This window comes from Aethalodelphis obliquidens, unplaced genomic scaffold (assembly GCF_003676395.1).
Source record: "Aethalodelphis obliquidens isolate GAN/ISIS:26980383/991018 unplaced genomic scaffold, ASM367639v1 scaffold31, whole genome shotgun sequence".
NCBI lineage: Eukaryota > Metazoa > Chordata > Mammalia > Artiodactyla > Delphinidae > Aethalodelphis > Aethalodelphis obliquidens.
Genome location: NW_020837975.1, coordinates 12787491 through 12801024, shown reverse-complemented (window position 1 = coordinate 12801024; position 13534 = coordinate 12787491). Strand labels below are relative to the sequence as shown.

Sequence of the window (13534 nt, the reverse complement as noted above, 5' to 3'; positions counted from 1 at the left end):
AAAAAAAAAAAAAAAAAAAAGAAGATGCAAGAAATGTTCAACGAAGACCTAGAAGAATTAAAGAACAAACACCTAGAAGAATTAAAGAACAAATAAACAGAGATGAACAACACAATAACCAAAATGAAAAATACACTAGAAGGAATCAATAGCAGAATAACTGAGGCAGAAGAACAGATAAATGACCTGGAAGACAGAATGGTGGAATTCACTGCCATGGAAAAGAATAAAGAAAAAAGAATGAAAAGAATTGAAGACAGCCTAAAAGACCTCTGGGACAACATTAAACCCTACAACATTCGCATTATAGGGGTCCCAGAAGGAGAAGAGAGAGAGAAAGGACCCGAGAAAATATTGAAGTGATTATAGTCGAAAACTTCCCTAACATGGAAAAGGAAATAGCCACCCAGGTCCGGGAAGCACAGAGAGTTGCAGGCAGGATAAACCCAAGGAGAAACATGCCAAGACACATAGTAATCAAACTGACAAAAATTAAAGACAAAGAAAAATTATTAAAAGCAACAAGGGAAAAATGACAAATAACATACAAGGGAACTCCCATAAGGTTAACAGTTGATTTCTCAGCAGAAACTCTACAAGCCAGAAAGGAGTGGCATGATATTTTTAAAGTGATGAAAGGGAAGAATCTACAACAAAGATTACCTGGCAAGGATCTCATTCAGATTCGACAGAGAAATCAAAAGCTTTACAGACAAGCCAAAGCTAAGAGAATTCAGCACCACCAAACCAGCTCTACAACAAATGCTAAAGGAACTTCTCTAAGTGGGAAACAGAGAAGGAAAGGACCTACAAAAACAAACCCATAACAATTAAGAAAATGGTAATAGGAACATACATATCGATAATCACCTTAAATGTGAATGGATTAAATGCTCCAACCAAAAGACACAGGCTCTCTCAAAAGCAAGACCCATATATATGCTGTCTACAAGAGACCCACTTCAGACCTAGGGACACATACAGACTGAAAGTGAGGGGATGGAAAAAGATATTCCATGCAAAGGGAAATCAAAAGAAAGCTGGAGTAAGCAATATTCATATCAGATAAAATAGGCTTTAAAATAAAGAATGTTACAAGAGACAAGAAAGGACACTACATAATGATCAAGGGATCAATCCAAGAAGATATAAAAATTATAAATATATATGCACCCAACATAGGAGCACCTCAATACATAAGGCAACTGCTAATAGCTATAAAACAGGAAATCAACAGTAACACAATAATAGTGGGGGACTTTAATATCTCACTTACACCAATGGACAGATCATCCAGACAGAAAATTAATGAGGAAACACAAGCTTTAAATGACACAATAGACCAGATAGATTTAATTGATATTTATAGGACATTCCAACCAAAACCAGCAGATTACACTTTCTTCTCAAGTGCGCACGGAATATTCTCCAGGATAGATCACATCTTGGGTCACAAATCAAGCCTCGGTAAATTTAAGAAAACTGAAATCATATCAAGCATCTTTTCTGACCACAATGCTATGAGATTAGAAATCAATTACAGGGAAAAAAAGGTAAAAAGCACAAACACATGGAGGCTAAACAATATGTTACTAAATAACCAAGAGATCACTGAAGAAATCAGAGGATATCAAAAATTACCTAGAGACAAATTACAATGAAAACACGACGATCCAAAACCTATGGGATGCAGCAAGAGCAGTTCTAAGAGGGAAGTTTATAGGAATATAAGCCTACCTAAGAAATAAGAAAAATCTCAAATAAACAATCTAAACTTACACCTAAAGGAACTAGACAAAGAAGAACAAACAAACCCCAAAGTTAGTAAAAGGAAAGAAATCATAAAGATCAGAGCAGAAATAAATCAAATAGAAACAAAGAAAACAATAGCAAAGATCAATAAAACTAAAAGCTGGTTCTTTGAGAAGATAAACAAAATTGATAAACTTTTAGCCAGATGCATCAAGAAAAGAGGGAGAGGACTCAAATCAATAAAATTAGAAATGAAAAAGGAGAAGTTACAACGGACACGGCAGAAATACAAAGCATCCTAAGAGACTACTACAAGGAACTCTATGCCAATAAAATGGACAACCTGGAAGAAATGGACAAATTCTTAGAAAGGTATAACCCTCCAAGACTGAACAAGGAAGAAATAGAAAATATGAACAGACCAATCACAAATAATGAAATTGAAACTGTGATTAAAAGTCTTCCAACAAACAAAAGTCCAGGACCAGATGGCTTCACAGGTGAATTCTATCAAACATTTAGAGAAGAGCTAACACCCATCCTTCTCAAACTCTTCCAAAAGATTGCAGAGGAAGGAACACTCCCAAACTCATTCTATGAGGCCACCATCACCCTGATACCAAAACCAGACAAAGATACTACAAAAAAAGAAAATTACAGACCAATATCACTGATGAATATAGATGCAAAACTCCTCAACAAAATACTAGCAAACAGAAATCCAACAACACATTAAAAGGGTCATACACCATGATCAAGTGGGATTTATCCCAGGGATGCAAGGATTCTTTAATATATGAAAATCAGTCAATGTGATACACCATATTAACAAATTGAAGAAGAAAAACCATATGATTATCTCAATAGATACAGAAAAAGTTTTGACAAAATTCAACACCCATTTTTGATGAAAAACTCTCCAGAAAGTGGGCATAGAGGGAACCTACCTCAACATAATAAAGGCCATATATGACAAACCCACAGCAAACATCATTCTCAATGGTGAAAAACTGAAAGCATTTCCTCTAAGATCAGGAACAAGACAAGGGTGTCCACTCTTGCCACTATTATTCAACATAGTTCTGGAAGTTTTAGCCACAGCAATCAGAGAAGAAAAAGAAACAAAAGGAATACAAATTGGAAAAGAAGAAATAAAACTGTCACTCTTTGCAGATGACATGATCCTATACATAGAGAAACCTAAAGATGCCACCAGAAAACTACTAGAGCTAATCAATGAATCTGGTAAAGTTGCAGGATACAAAATTAATGCACAGATATTTCTTGCATTCCTATACACTAATGATGAAAAATATGAAAGAGAAATTAAGGAAACACTCCCATTTACCATGGCAACAAAAAGAATAAAATACCTAGGAATAAACCTACCTAGGGAGACAAAAGACCTGTATGCAGAAAATTATAAGACACTGATGAAAGAAATTAAAGATGATACCAATTGATGGAGAGATATACCATGTTCTTGGATTGAAAGAATCAATATTGTGAAAATGACTATACTACCCAAAGCAATCTATAGATTCACTGCAATCCCTATCAAATTACCAATGGCATTTTTTACAGAACTCGAACAAAAAGTCTTAAAATTTGTATGGAGACACAAAAGATCCCGAATAGCCAAAGCAGTCTTGAGGGAAAAAAACGGAGCTGGAGGAATCAGACTCCCTGACTTCAGACTATACTACAGAACTACAGTAATAAGACTATATGCTACTGGCACAAAAACAGAGATATAGATCAATGGAACAGGATAGAAAGCCCAGAGATAAACCCACACACCTATGGTCAACTAATCTATGACAAAGGAGGCAAGGATATACAATGGAGAAAAGACAGTCTCTTCAGTAAGTGGTGCTGGGAAAACTGGACAGCTACATGTAAAAGAATGAAATCAGAACACGCCCTAACATCATACACAAAAATAAACTCCAAATGGATTAGAGAACTAAATGTAAGACTGGACACTATAAAACTCTTAGAGGAAAACATAGGAAGAACATTCTTTGACATAAATCACAGCAAGATCTTTTTTGATCCACTTCCTAGAGTAATGGAAATAAAAACAAAAATAAACGAATGGGACCTAATAAAACTTAAAAGCTTTTGCACAGCAAAGGAAACCATAAACAAGACAAAAAGACAACCCTCAGAACGGGAGAAAATATTTGCAAATGAAGCAATGGACAAAGGATTAATCTCCAAAATATACAAGCAGTTCATGGAGCTCAATATCAAAAAACAAACAACCCAGTCAAAAACTGGGCGGAAGACCTAAATAGACATTTCTCCAAAGAAGATATACAGATGGCCAAAAAGCACATGAAAAGCTGCTCAACATCACTAATTATTAGAGAAATGCAAATCAAAACTACAATGAGGTATCACCTCACACCAGTTAGAATGGGCATCATCAGAAAATCTACAAACAATAAATGCTGGAGAGAGTGTGGAGAAAAGGGAATTCTCTTGCACTGGAGGTAGGAATGTAAATTGATACAGCCACTATGGAGAACAGTATGGAGGTTCCTTAAAAAACTAAAAATAGAATTACCATATGACCCAGCAATCCCACTACTGGGCATATACCCAGAGAAAACCATAATTCAAAAAGACACATGCACCTCAGTGTTCATTGCAGCACTATTTACAATAGCCAGGTCATGGAAGCCACCTAAATGCCCACCGACAGACGAATGGATAAAGAAGATGTGGTACATATATACAATGGAATATTACTCAGCCATAAGAAGGAACGAAACTGGGTCATTTGTGGAGACATGGATGGATCCAGAGACTGTCATACAGAGTGAAGTAAGTCAGAAAGAGAAAAACAAATTCCCTATATGCGGAAACTAGAAAAATGGTACAGATGAACTGGTCCGCAGGGCAGAAACAGAGACATAGATGTAGAGAACAAACGTATGGACACTAACGGGGGGAAGCGGCGGGGCGTGGTGGTGGTATGAACTGGGAGATTGGGATTGACATGTATACACTGATGTTTATAAAGTGGATGACTAATAAGAACCTACTGTATAAAAATAAATAAAATAAAATTCAAAAATTCAAAAAAAAATGAAATACAAGATAATAAAAGAACACCAAATGAAGGGGCAGCAGAGACAAATGAGGGGTTTTCAGGACAGGTGAGACTGTGCCCATGTGAACATGGAGGAAAAAATGGCTCTGGGAGTGGGAGGGCGGTAGAACTTAAAGATACTGGAAGAGAGAGGACATAGGTGAGAAAGCAAGTTCCTGGGGATTGTCAAAGGCAGGGAGCGGGGAGAGACAGACAGAAAGAGAGAAAGAGAGAGAGAGAGAGAGAGAGAGAGCGAGCAAGCAGTCATCTTGGAAAAGGAAAATGGAAATCTGGGATGGACATAGACAGGAGGAAAAAAGAAAGAATTTAGAGAAAAATATATTGAAGAGGGAGGAAAATAATGCCAGCTACTTTTTTTGAGCACTTGACAATGTGCCATACACATTTACATACCCAGATAGTGAAGCCAACTGGAGAGTTAGGAAACCTGCCCAATAGCTAGTAAATAACAGAGCTGGGCTAACTCACCATAAGAAGCAGAGCCTGTGTGCTTAACCCCTACTCTGTAGTTTCAATTTCCGTCCCACTCAGCCTACCAATCCTACACTCTGCCCCGTGCTCAGGCTAGACATCTTCCCCTGCCCCTGCCAGATCTGGATCACTCCTGATCCAATCAAGTGGCAGGTGAGATTCCCTACACCTATGATGCCTTTCACCAGGTTCAGTGCCTGGGTCCCTTCTTCTAAGCTCTGGTGTTCTCAACCAGATCTTCCCTTTGGCTGGACATCCTGCCTCACTATGGCCCCTGGACAGGGGTTGAGATCTTTAGCTTAGAAAATATATCTTAATAATGGGAGAATGGCCTCAGCTGGAAGTGGCGGAGAGTGACAATGCAAATACAAAGAGAGAGGTGGGAGCACGTCAAGTCTGTGAGGGATCAGAAGTAAGAGAGAGTTTGGGGGTGGAAGGCAGGGGTTTGGATCCAGGAAAATGAGATCGAGCAAAAGCAGGACGGGACCAAAGAGGGAAGTGGGAAAAGGAACTCTTAAGTGGCCGCTTAGCAGCAGATGATGTTTGTAGGCTCTAATGTCTGTGGTTGGTGGTGCCAGCTAAGGGTGGAGTGGGTACCAAAAGTCACTCTCTCAAGCCCACTTCTCAGGCAGGGCTGGGCAAGGGATTTCCCAGGTTGGGCTGATGGTGTGCCTGGATAGAGTTTGAGTTGTTTCAGTTTCGAGAAGCTTATTTCCCTGCCAGTTGTTGGCAGCCACACCCTTTCCCATCCCAGGGCCTGTCTGGGTGCTGGCCATGGTCCTGACCGGACTCTTGTACTTCTCTGGCCGCCCAGGTGGGCAAGAGTGGGGATAGGAGGATAACAGAATCTGAAAGAGAGTGAGGATGTTCACATATGTTGATTTATTTCTAGGGAAGGAGGGGGAGTAGAGCTGTGTATTTGAGGATAGTGACGATTTGGAAGAGCTGCTATAGGTAGTTTACTAGGAAACTTCCAGACATTCTGAAAGGGATTACACAGCAGCTGTGAAGTCTTAGCCAAAGTTAGACATCAGGAGTATGTCATGTTTCCAGTCATGCCTCTGGTTCTAGGGCTTCCCTCAGCAATGGTCACCACTGTATCCAGGAACACTGAGGCTCCAAGAGACCTGAGTTCTCCAGCACATACGTGGTAGTTGAATAAATGCATGCATACGTGAATGACGGCATTCAGCTGGAATGATGTAGTAGAGGGGAAAAGAGCTCTGTGCCCAGGTGTGAAGTGGCAGGTATCTTTGAACTCAGATTTAGCAAAAGGAAAGGAAGGACCCTGTGCTTGGGAGTGGGGTGGTGCAGAAATGTTCCTATGCTCAGACATGAGAATTAGGGGATTGAACTACAAATCAGCACAAGCTAAGAGAAGAGAGAGTTTGATGTGCACATGCTGTGAATTCATATGCATGAATTGGCAAAGGTTTCTTGGTATCTGCCCTTTGCTATGAGGCTTAGAGGAATAAAAAATATGCTTTTCTCAGGTAGGAAGGATGTGAGAAGAAGAGGTCAGAATGGGGCATAAGTGGGACAGAAAGTAAGATAAAGATTCATGGGATTTCTGAGTTCTGCTTCTGCCTAAGATACAGAAAGCTAGAAACATTTAAAATAGCACCAAAATCATGAAATACTTAGATAGAAATTTAACAAAATATGTGCAAGATTTGTATGCTGAAAACTATAAAACATTGGTGAGAGAAACCATAGAAGAAATATGTCCACGGATTGGAAGACTCAATAGTGTTAAGATGTCTAGTTCCCTCCAAATCGAGCTACAGATTCAGTGTAATCCCATCAAAAGCCTAGCAGGCTTTGGAGAGAGTGTAGGGGGGAGAAATTGACATACAGTGTCTAAAATTTACATAACAAAATTACTAGAACAGCTAAAACCATTTTGGAAAGGAACAGTGTAGTTGGATTACTCACATCACCTAATTTCAAGACTTGTTATATAGCCACAGAGAGTGGTCAAGATGGGGTGATATTGGTAAAAGGATAGACACATAGATCAATGGAACAGAGCAGACAGTCAAGAAGTAGACCTACATGTCAAGGGATTTTCAATAAAGATACTAAGGCAATTGAATGGAGAAAGGGTAGTCTTCTAAACCACGAGAAGGCTGGTACAGGCAGGACAGTGGGCTGTCCTCTTGGAGGTCTGGGATCCTCAGCACCGCGCTGCTGGGCTGCAGTGGTGGCTCCTCCTCTCCTCCCCTCCCCCACCCCACTCCCCCTCCTTGAATCATAAAGCCAGATCCCAGTTCTGATGATTACTCAACCTCCAGGAGCCGGTTCCTGTGGGCAGCGCCTGACGAGCCTGACCCTCTCCTTCCTGCAGTTCAAGGGAAAGACGAGATCTTGCACAAGGCACCCTGCGTCTGTCCTCCACAAGGGAAGGGTGACATGGAGCCTCTTGGGCTGCTCATCTTGCTCTTTGTCACAGGTAGGATTCCCTCCCTCCGCTGCCTTCTTTCCCTCTCCTTCCTTGAGTATATGGCAAGTGGGTGGGTGGGTAGGGAGCACTGAGCCAAAGTGTGAAGATGGCTGAAATTCTCGGCATGTCCCGCACCCCCTCTTCTCACTGTGCCCCATATTCTTCATCATCTCCCTTTCTCCCCAGCATCAGATTCTTCATGTACGTGGAAGTGTCAGAGGCTGGTGGATTCGGACACCTAGAAAGGGAAGGAGTTCTGATGGTGGCATCTCAGGCACTAGCTAGTAGTTGGGGGAAGTTTTGGGGGGCACTGGTAAGAGCCCCTAAAATTATGAACCACTTAACTAGCCCCAGAAGAGTAGCAGCGTGGGAGGGAGAAAAGAACCTGGTACTGGCAATCTGCATCTTTGGGGTGCCCCTCCTGTGCTCTGAAGGTCCTCTTGTCCTCAGCCCTGGATGGGAGGTGAAGGGGCTGAAGATTTTGTGATTGAGCTGGGGAGACTGGCATCCCAGATTCTTGCACATGATGGCCTTTTCTCGTTGGGGAAGGGTGCCTCTTGCTCCCCCAGAGCAATAGGCATACCTGGGTGAGAGGAGAGACTGTTCCAATGGAGCTGGAGCTTCTTGGCTGGAGGTGGAGTAAGGGAGGGGGATGTGTTGGCCTGCCCAAAGGCAGAGGGATGGACTGGGTAGTATGGAGGGGGCACTGCTCACCAGGTCTTTCTGGTTCCAAAAGACAGGCCACCAGCTCCCCAATCCTTTTTACAAGTTTCTGTCACCATGTGGTTGAAGAGAGGGGAGGCTGAGGCAGAGGGCACTGGGTGGTTCTCTTATAGCCCCTGCCCTGGCAATAGACTGGCACTCTAAGCCCACCCCAAGGAGGGTCCCTAAAATAGCAGCCTCATGTCTCTCCCAAAATAGTTCTGAGACGCATCCCTCCTGAAAGGGGAACAAAGGCACAGAAATAGGGAAGCTGGAAGCTAAAGGTCAGAAAGAGGAGAATGCAGTGCTGGTATGAGCGTGGGCAGCTGCAAAGGAAGCAAGGATGGAGGGCGTGGGGTGGGGGTGCCCAGCCCCACGTGGGACCAGCCCCAGGCCTGAGAGGGTCACTGGCCCTGCTCTCTTGAGATGGAGTGGGAGAGGGGAGGGCTTGATTTCATGTGACAGGAAGAACATGAGTGGACTAGGACTGGAGGGAACTTCAAGACCAAATGTCTCTGGAAATAGGCCCAGAGAGGGTCAGTTATTTCTCTAAAGACGTCCAGCAAGTCCAATGGTGATAAAGCCAGATCCAGGACCCGGGTTTCCTGGTTTCCAGCTTCCTATAAACACATACCTGGGTTATACCACCTTCTCCCAACCTGTGTAAAGGCCTGAGTTCCTTAAGTGTGGGATTTCTGTCTCTTCTGTTCATTGAACATAGTAGGTGTTCAATAAACATTTGGTAAGTGAATGAATGTCTCCTCCCCAGAGCTATCCCGAGCCCACAACACCACGGTGTTCCAGGGCATGGCAGGCCGGTCCCTGAGGGTCTCCTGCCCCTACAACTCCTTGAAGCACTGGGGGAGACGCAAAGCCTGGTGCCGCCAGCTGGGTGAAGAGGGCCTGTGCCAGCAGGTGGTCAGCACTCACCCCTCGTGGCTGCTGTCCTTCCTGAAGAGGCGCAATGGGAGCACGGCCATCACGGATGATGCCCTGGGTGGCACACTCACCATTACTCTGCGGAATCTTCAAGCCCACGACGCTGGCCTCTATCAGTGCCAGAGTCTCCATGGTAGCGAGGCCGACACCCTCAGGAAGGTCCTGGTGGAGGTGCTGGCTGGTGAGTGGGCAGCTGACTGCACCCTGGCCTGCCCTTGGGCCTGGGGTCGTCTTTAGTATCTGAGCACAGGACCACCCTCAGGGCTTTTGGGGACCCTGGGAAATCCCACAGTGTGGATCTTGTCCCTCCCCACCCCACAACTCAGGGTCCCTGTGGATAGTTGTGCAGGTTGCTAACTGCAAAGGGGGTCACAATCCAGCCCTGCTGTCTCTCTCCAGGCTGTGCTCCCTGGTGGAGGACTGCATCACTTGCAGGAAGGGTACAGTTCTCTAATTCGCCCAAGGCGCCTTATGAGCTAGCTGTGGTCCTGCTTCCCCCAAACAGCTTTATCCATTTGGCATCTGGTTAGGATGTGAGCACTGAGGTGGTCCTTAAGGAGTAGGAGGACATTCACCTATTCCTTCACCCAACCACCCAACGGACCTACCAACATAGATTAAGCACCAACCTGGTACAGAGAAACAACCCTAGAAAGGAACACTGCTGTGACCCTGGGCAACGTGCTTCTCCTCTCTGGGCCTCCATTTCCCCATCTTGAAATGAAGGTCGTGGTGCCTGTGCTGCTGACCCCACAGGGCTCCCATGAGACACAAATGACATGACAGAGTTAAAATTGCTTGGGGGTCAGTGACAGTCGTTGCCCCAGCCTCCTGCTGCTAACTGCTCGGGATCCTCATTTCAGGCTTGACTAGGTGAGATGCGCAGTGGTGGGGTCCTTCTCATCCCTGAGTTTGCACAGGGGATGCCCTTCAGGAAAGCTTTCTGTCTGTGTCTCCGGAACGTGATTGTGTCCCAAAGGAGAACAAATCTGAGGTTACGTATCCCTTTTCTGACTCTCCCCTTGTCCAACTCCTCTCTCCAACATGGCCCCTTATCATGGAAATGAAGGTTGAAAGTAACATTTGTCTAAGGTGGGGAGGGTAGGGGACACCGCCTGCCTTAGACCCCAAACCCTACCACCATGAGAGTAGGGGGCGAGGACACACAGATTTTCAGCCCTATCAGGGTCTAAGGCTCAGCTGACTCCCAAGAGAATAGCAGGAAAAGAATAACAACAACAACAACAATAATCCATAGCTGGTACAGGCAGCTCGACTGTTTACACAGGACTTTCAAAAACACCCATTATTTCGTTTGATCTTCCTAAAGACCCTGTGTGATGGGAGGGTGGGAGCTGCAGTTACTGAGCTCCTGTGAGGGGATGGGCATTACACAGGATGCTTTCACTGTATCCTGCAACACTATTATTAAGAAGGTGTTCCTAATTGCCTCACTTTACAGGTGAGGAAATTGAGGCTCAGAGAGGTTAACAACTTGATCCACCCAGGGCCATGTCCCAGAGAGCCTCCCCCCACCCAGAGAGGTTCTCCCCACTGTGGCATCAAGGAGGGGGGCTAGAAGCTCACAGGCTCTGTCTCCCACAGACCCCCTTGATTACCAGGACCCTGGAGATCTCTGGATCCCTGAGGAGTCCGAGCGCTTTGAGGATGCCCAGGTGGAGCACAGCATCTCCAGGTATAGTGACAAGTCTTTCCTAAAATCCCTGGGCAGACCTCCACCCTGCAGAGCCAAGGCATGGGGTGGCAGCTGGGGGGTGGCACGTGCCAGAAGTACAAATTCCAAGGCAATGAGACACTAAAGTGTCTGCATGTGATCTTGTCTAAACACCCCTCCAACCAGCCAGTGTGTGTTGGTATGACTGTGCCAGTTGTTAAAATATTGCAAAACTTCCCTAACAGTTTGTAAGTAGCTGCTGCTCCAAGACTGCTGAGTGGTCGGCCTCCCACCCCCTTCCCTGGCAGCCCTCAGACATCTCCACAATTCAGCAACAATGAAACTTTGAGTATTTTAGTACAAAACTGGTACCCTCAGACCCCTGCTTTCCTGATGGGACCAGAATCAGTTCCGACTGGTTCTTGATTGGTGTTTAAACACTGTGAGTATAACCATGAAGTGCACATGTGCATGCAGACACACACACACCATACCACACCATCATGCAGAAAACTGCTCAGCAAGGGAGGTAACTGTTTAAAAGCAGTCAGCAGGCAGATCCATGCCTGGAACTCAGGTCTCCTGACTACAGGTTCCCCCAAGCCCCGCAAAGCCTCATCCAGGGATGGTGCTGGATGGGGAGATATCCTCAACCCCCGGAGCTCCTCGTGTCTCCCCATTCCTTCTATGAGGGCAGATTCCAGTCTGTGGGTCCCCTCATGGCCTCCCACATGTCCTCTTTTTTTTCTCCAAGGAACCTTTCTGAAGAGGAGAGCCCCTTCCCACCCATTTCCATCCTTTTCCTCCTGGCCTGCATCTTTCTCAGCAAGCTTCTGGCAGCCAGCGCTCTCTGGGCTGCAGCCTGGCATGGGCAGAAACGGAGGACACCCCATGCCAGTGGGCTGGACTGTGGCCATGACCCAGGTTACCAGCTCCAAACCTTGACAGGTGAGCTTGGAGAGCACGGTGGCCGCTGGGGGCTGGTGAGGTGGTGCTGAGAGGGGCCAAGTGAGTACTCTGTCTGTTGCAGAGCTGAGAGACACGTGACAGGAGGACCCACGGTGGAGGAGAGGCCCAGGAGAGGTCTGCACGGACCACCCCAGCCTGCTGCACACCCGCCCCTTGGCCACCAAGTCTCCTGGTTCTGCTTTTGCAAAAGGCCACTCTGCCTGTACCCTGCTTCTCTTGGCCCCTGGAAGCAGGGATTTGTGCGTGTGTGCACGTGTGTGTGTGTGTGTGTGCGTGTGTGCATGGGAGGTGGGAAGGACATCTACCAACTTCTGGACATTGGACATTAAACACTCTCACAAATAAATCCAAGACTTCATGCTTAACTGATGGTTTAGGGCGTCATGAAGGTCTCTTTTGCTACAGGGCTAGGAGAGTGAATTCAGATGAGGAAAAGATAAAAGGTCTGGCTCCTTGGGGCCTAGGGTTTTAGGATATCATGTCCCTCCATTCCCACAGGCTCCAAACTGGCCAATCTTTTTATTCTTCTCTCTCCCTCCCAGAGATCTGATTACCAAGCCCTGCCTCCTCCTGTGGAATTTCTCTAGCATCCTCTCCTCTCCTCCTCCTGCCTCCTGTCCATCAGTTTCCTAGGATTACTGCTGGGCCCCCTGCCCCAGGCCCCCTTCCTCCCTCCACCCCCCTCAAGTCCATCCAATTCCCAGCTGACTCAAACCTCTAGCAAACCTAGAGGTTTGCTTTTATCATGTTACTCTGCCTCCGGAGAAATGGCAAGGGACTGGGTTGCAGAGTGCAGCGAACCAGAGCTGGGGACTACTGGTGCAAGCCCCTTATCCTGTGGAAGGGAAACTGCGACTCAAAAGGGAAAGGATTCACCCAAAGTCCCTCGTAGAGCCTGGAAATCCTACTTTCACTTGGCGTTCAAGATGTCCTTCCCTCTAGCTCAATCCTACTCATTTATTTGTATATTTATTCAATAAATATTTTCCGTGCCAGGTACTAGTCTAGGCATTGGGGACATAACAGTGAACAAAACAAGCAAAGATTTCTGCCCACACAGAGCCATGTTCTAGTGGGAAGAGAGCAGACAAACAGAGTAAGTCAGTCAGTCAGATGGTTAGGAGTACGGGGAGTGCAGAAGGCGCGGGGGATGATGCAATTCTGAAGAGCAGTCAGAAGGAACCGTTTGAGAAACGCTTTGAGGAAGCAAGGGGGGAAGAGTGCCAGGCAGCTCAGGGAACCTTCTCTCTCTCTTCAACACACACACGCCACCTGAGGTGGAGTGAGGAGAATGGGATGGACACTACCCTGAGAGTGGGTTGCCCCGAAGAGGAGGAAGCAAGTTGGCCACATCCTCAGGTTCTCTGTCCTGGGCCTCAGGGAGGTGGAAGCCCAGGAGCCCTGTGGCCATGGCCACACTGGGCTGCGTTGCCCCCTAAGCTGGGTGTGGGTACCTGGGGTT

At 45.8% G+C, this 13534-nt stretch overlaps 1 protein-coding gene across 1 annotated transcript in view; it reads left to right on the top strand.

Annotated features, from left to right (window-relative positions):
• TREM2 (triggering receptor expressed on myeloid cells 2) overlaps positions 1-12423 on the top strand; it is a 17534-nt gene extending 5111 nt beyond the window's left edge. The window contains exons 3-7 of the mRNA XM_027127190.1: positions 7639-7796; positions 9259-9609; positions 11034-11124; positions 11858-12051; positions 12134-12423. Coding sequence (XP_026982991.1) covers positions 7639-7796; positions 9259-9609; positions 11034-11124; positions 11858-12051; positions 12134-12150 — 811 coding nt within the window. The 3' untranslated portion in view covers positions 12151-12423. The remainder of the gene's footprint in view (positions 1-7638; positions 7797-9258; positions 9610-11033; positions 11125-11857; positions 12052-12133) is intronic.
• Positions 12424-13534: the final 1111 nt, after the last annotated feature.